This window comes from Drosophila arizonae, chromosome 2 (assembly GCF_054131065.1).
Source record: "Drosophila arizonae isolate 15081-1271.41 chromosome 2, UAZ_ARI_1.0, whole genome shotgun sequence".
In the NCBI taxonomy this organism is placed as follows: domain Eukaryota; kingdom Metazoa; phylum Arthropoda; class Insecta; order Diptera; family Drosophilidae; genus Drosophila; species Drosophila arizonae.
Window position 1 is genome coordinate 26,424,904 of NC_142922.1, and position 6,007 is coordinate 26,430,910.

At 41.0% G+C, this 6,007-nt stretch overlaps 1 protein-coding gene across 1 annotated transcript; it reads right to left on the reverse strand.

The window, feature by feature from the left end:
- Window positions 1-207: 207 nt before the first annotated feature.
- On the reverse strand, window positions 208-1,858 carry Glut3 (Glucose transporter type 3). The gene has a single exon (XM_018001491.2). It carries the CDS (start codon window positions 1,675-1,677, stop codon window positions 259-261), a length of 1,419 nt encoding a protein of 472 aa, XP_017856980.1. The 5' UTR covers window positions 1,678-1,858; the 3' UTR covers window positions 208-258.
- Window positions 1,859-6,007: the final 4,149 nt, after the last annotated feature.

Genomic DNA, 6,007 nt, shown 5'->3' on the forward strand with positions numbered 1-6,007 from the left:
AATACATATGTGCTCACACAGATACAAGTACATATGAGCCCTGATGTTAGCCGAGGGACTTAGTCCACACTGAATTATTATATGTGCAGTGCCCAGTCGATGGCAGATGCATTTACTTTTGGCTTCCCCGACTTTAGGAGTTTCTCGGGAAAGCCAAGCCAACTAAAGCTCGATCAGATAGCAAATGAAATAATCAAATACGATAAATTAATAATGAAAATTATATTAAATTAGATCAAAGGACAGACCAATCATCATCTAGAATGACGAATCGGTGGAGTGTGTATCACCCAAAGATCTGTGTGATAGTAAAATCTGAATTTGCAGCGATGTTAGGCCCTTGGTCTCCGGTATGAAGATGACTACGAATATCAGCGTAACGAAACAGACGAGGAGCATAAGATAAAAGACTGTCTGCAAATACAGATTATTTGCATATACGAAGACCATCGCTGACGCGGTTAGCCAGCCAAGGGTTGCCGCGAAGGAGCAGCCCAGAGCGCGCGAGGGCTCAATGATGAGCTCGACGTATAGTATCCAGGACACCGGGCCCATGCCAAATGAGAATGATGCAATGAATAGGAACAGCGCCGTCAGAGGTTGAAAGTTCCATTTGGTATGCGTCAGCCATTGGAACCAGGTGCACAAATACAGCGACGCTAGAAACATGAACACCGCAGAGAGCACCAGGATCACGCGTCGGCCTATGCGATCGACCAACAAGAAGCAGATCAGATGGCCCAGTATCATAGCCAGCCAAACGATCCACTCATACTTATGGAAAACCGATGAAAATGGCAGCAGAATATCCCGCAAGAATCCGCAGATAACAACGCCGCCGGACAGCTGATAGAGCAGCAGCATCACACTGGCCCGGGGCACGTTCAACTGTGCGTACTTGTGGCCGCACAAGTACTTGTGCGTATGCTCCTCCTCGATTTCCGTTGGCATGATCATTTCTGCCGTCAGCGCCTCGATGTCGATGGCCTCATTGCCGTGCAGCCAGTGGAGGGCAGCCCGCGCATGCCCCAACTTGCCGTGCAGGATGTAGAAGGCCGGCGACTGGGGCAGAATCTTAACCGAGCAGTTAAGCAACGCCATTGACAGGACGATAATGTTGACGAGCTGTTCCCCAAGAAAGTGCTCCAGAATGTTGGCAAACACAATACCATAGACAATGGCCCCATAGAACATACTCCCCATGAGGCCCCGCGCCTTCAGCTGACTGATTTCCACATTATACACTGGGACGGCCACACACAGCGCGGCGCCACAAATACCCAGCAGATAACGGCCCACGTACACCATGTACACGTTTCTGGCGAAGATCACCAGCAGCCAGCCGCAGGTGTAGGGCAGCAGCTGGAAGATCATCAGACCTCTGCTGCCATGCTTCTTCATCATCACGCCCATCGGCATGCAGAAGCACGCAGCTCCCAGGGGCAGCAAGCTGTTCGTCCACTGACGCGAGCTCTTGCCCACTATGAAGGTTCTGGCACTCTCACTGGACGGCTGATCGTCAAAGAGTGCCCAGCCCATGGTTGCCCCAAAGCAAAATACGCCGAAGTTGCTTATTAGCCCGGCCAGATACTGTTGGCCATGGCATGTCCAGCGGTCGGCAATACATCTGACTGGCTCGCAAGGAAGTCCTGAGCGACTACTCACATGGGATTCCATAAATTTACCTCTCTCTGAATGCACAAATAAATAATTTTGATAAGATAGTAGCGAAAAGAATAGAAAAATATTAAAGACTAGAAAATCTTCACGGCTTGCTTTGAAATCATTTAGTAAACGAACGCAGTTGATTCTTTTAACTAATAAAGTTCCGAAGTAAATAATAATTTATTTAAGCTTAAAGATTTCTATATCAACAAATGGAAGTTTGACTAAATGTATAGTGAACTTAAAAAAAAAAATAATAATAATAATTAGTATCATTATATTCCCTTTCTTATAGATATTATATTTGATAAATATAATAAATTTAATAAATAATTATTATTATTATTTTGTATTATTATTTTTTTCTCTTTTATGATATTATAAATGAATAAACAAAGTAAATTTAATAAATAAAAATGAATATTATTTTGTATTATTTTTCTCGTATAGATAGTATATTCCGTACATTTCATATTTATTTTATGCATTAATAACAAAATTGTTTATGAAATATAAAAATATATTTACCCAATTACGGCAACGAGCTATAATATTTAAAAAGTACTGAAAAAGCTTTTAAATTAATTATAATTGAGGCATAAATATGATGATATCTCAGTTCAAGCAGCCATTTGAATTAAGACTGCTTTTTTGTTTTGTTGGTCGTCAATTGAGCTGGGTTGAATTTTTAATTGGATATCAATTAGCGATCGCCTTGAATTACAAATTAATTTCGTGAATGTTTAGTCATATATTTGTCCCACCGCACACACTCATATAGACGTCGTTCATTTTCCACTTTGAATTCATTTCGTTGCGAGCGATTGCATCGACCGCTGACCGATCGGGACGCATTCTTAATTAACGATCAAGGAACTCGACCCGAACATTTTAATCAGCCCCCCTCCCCCTACCCACCCCTCCCGTCCTCTCACAGCCACTGTCGCTAGCGCGCATATGGCGGTGCCTTCCACTTATTTATGGCTCCTGGCAACATGGCGGTGCAGCGCGCGCACCGTTCGAGGGAACCCAGCGGGGCAGGCAGGTCGAATGGGAAATTTATCAAATTTATTGTCGGGCATGAATTGAGATATAATTCAAAGAAATTACAAAGAAGGCGCAGGCACAAAAAATGTTGGCTTAAAAAACCAATAAATAACCGGACAAAAACAAAAGGCCGTCTCCTCCCTCTCTTGGCCAACTGCGCGCAGGCTCTGGCTCTGTGTTAATTTCTGATGCGCTCTGCCATTGGCTGTTGTCTGCGGCATGGCTGCTGCTCAGAAGCAGTCGCTGCTGCTGCTGCTGCTGCTGCTGTGGCTGTGGCTGTGACTGCGACAACGACTCACTCGGCGGCCTCATGCTGAGCCCGTAATTAAAAGTCATAAACTATTTTAATGGCCACTCGTATATTTGTCGCTCAGCTGCGGCCACAAACTGTCAACTGTTTGGCCCTGGCTCGATTTGCATGCGCGGCCAGCTCGTGGGAAGCGGAGTCTGACTCGGAGTCTGAGATCGCCAAAGCTGAGCCCACAACAGGTGAGCAGATGCATTTATTTAAGTAATTAATTCAAAGGTGCGTTTGCCACTCTCTGCTGAAACTGTAGCCGACTGTTGCCGCCTTCCACTAGCTCTGCCTGTCTTGTCTGCATTTATCTCAATGAGAGAGAAGTCATCGTTTATTGCACTTAATATGCTGCTAAATCATTTCACAAAATGCAAATTAATATTTATGCGATTGTGCAGTTGTCGTGGCTCCTTGCTCGCCCAGTTGCCCAGTCGCCCCTCCAATTGCTGTGCAGCAGCATCGAGGCACATAAATTCATAAATGCAACACATTCCCAGTGCTTTTTCAGTGAGAAACATAACTTTCAATTACGCACTGAACGCGCACATAACGAGGCGTCGCAAATTACACGATTTCTTATTCAATATTTATATTTAAACATGTTTTGTGGTAATAAATGCACTTTGGCTTGAGTGCAATTATTTATTAAATAGAGAATTCATATAAAATGAAAACTAACTAAAAATAAGCGAGGGCAACTCGAGCCGTCAGCTAAGAATAAATATTTTTATAAATTCAGCTAAGAATAAATATTTGTATAAATTGTAAAATAAATTCAATAAAATATAAAATAAAAAATATAAAAAATAATATATGAAATATAAATAAATTCACTTTAAATTCAGAATGATTTAAATATTTATATTAAAAACTAAACTAAATACACTACAATTTAAATCAATAAGATTTGTACAATTTATATTGAAAATAAACTCAAAAATATTGGCAATACCATTTGAGTCCATAAAACAGAAATATTTATATGGACATCAAGCTCAAACAACAGGCTGGGCTAGCTAGGCTTACTGCCTGAAGTTTATAGTCCTTGCCTAAGACTTTTATCTAATAAATAGTTTTGATTATATTCATTTATAATTATTAGTTTTTTATTTTATTCATTCATGTCTAATTTGCTGATTATTAAATATAAATAAAATATGCTAAATTCATTAAATCTCGCGTTACAATGTGCTTACGCTATATGGCTTCCATAAATGGGATATTAAAATTGGTTTGGCTTACTCAAAAATGAAATGGAATAAATTTCATAATATGCATATATAACCTAGCCAAAGTCTAAAAATGTTCAATAGCCAAATTATATATGTAAATTACTTGCTCTTTGACTCATCAATGACTTGCGATAAAGATTCGCCCAAGTGTGCTTATTCATTGGTTAGAAGGCCCAAATACACTCGATTTCTGGCAGTCGACTTCATTTCGCTGTGAGTCTGTGGCCATAAGGAAAACAAGAAGAAAATCAGCTCGAAGAAAATGCTGACTGGGAAGGACTCAAGCGCCATGGGTCTGGGCAGCGCATGTGCATAAGCGCCTCAGATTTTTGCCGGGCTGCTCCTTTGGCGAAAGGGATGGCAACATGGAGTCGCTGCTGCTCGACGAAGGTGAAACTGAAAGAAAGCAGTCGCTGCGGCAGCCAAGGACCTCGTCCTCGTCGCTATTGTCGTCGCAGTCGTCGTATTGATTTTAGTGGGGCATTTACGCGCGATTATCGTTTAGTCGGCGATGCCCGAAGTATTACGAGAATTGTTATGGCCGCCGGAATAGCGCCAACGACACGATGCCACGATGTTGCAAGAAGTTGCCAGTTGCCTCCAGCTCGCCTCTGTTCGCCTCTGCTTGCCTTTTGCTCGCCTGCTGGTTGGCCAGCAGCAGCTGCCTCGACTTGTGCGGGCTGCAGCACTCGAGCTGTTGGTCCCGAAAATTGGCAGCAATGCGCCGTCGGTGTTTATCGAACAGCGTTTAAGGTCAACTCAACTATTTGAAATAAGCCCTTTATGTAACCAATGTATTAGCGTAAATCGAACTTTGATCCGAATGCCAAATGAAGCTATTTAAGCTTGCCTTAAGGATGCTTTCTCTAGCCTGAATGTATAATCGGGGCAAAGTATTTTTGTTTAGCTATTCGATCAAATTTACCCAAGCTATTTGGAATATTTTTAAAGCAGAAATATCAGTGCCATAAGCAATTGCAATTAAAATATATAGACAAAATATTGAATCAAAACATTGAATTATTCAAATAGAATGTGAAATGGAAGACTCTCCTTTCTCAGTAATAGTCTCTTTTCTCTATCTAAAATTTTTTGTACAATATTAAATTAAATCGCATTTTAATATTTCTTTAAATAAATTTTGAAAATTTATTGGGATATCATTAGGCATATATATATCATATGGCAATAGTAACCAAAGTTGTCATTTCGAAATCAGTTTTATAGTCCTTGATAATCTAGCTGTAGCTGAAAAAGCCTTCATTACCAGAATTTGGCATATTTTTGCATTGGAAAAATAAAAATAAAAATAAAAATATTTAAGTTATCCATCGATTTTTAAGCTTTAAAATTCTCCTCGCTTACTTAATTCTATTACCAATCCCCGAATGGAAAGTAGACGCTAGCAGCCGGAACAGGGAACGGCATGTAGATAAGCGAGCTGGCCAGGAGACGAGCTGGCCAAGAAAGGAGTTAGAGCGACTTGCAAGCCGAAAGGATGCACGAAAATTGCTTTCATATTTCAGGTGATAATGGTTTCCTTATGTGAATTTACAAAACATTAAAGCTGCTGTATGCGGGGTACACATAATTTCCCCAAAAAGCAATTCACGTTAATGGCGCAAAAATCCCAAAGGGATAAGGCGGCGACTGAAGTGAAGAAAAAAAAAAAAAAACATATATAAACGCTTGACTTTTTCTCCACCAATGATGGCAAAAGGACATCCGAAGATACGAGCGCGAAGCGCGATGGAGCCGCCAGTGC

Coding starts and splice junctions, on each gene's coding strand:
- Glut3 (XM_018001491.2), bottom strand. CDS start 1,677: ATGGAATCCCATGTGAGTAGTCGCTCAGGACTTCCTTGCGAGCCAGTC.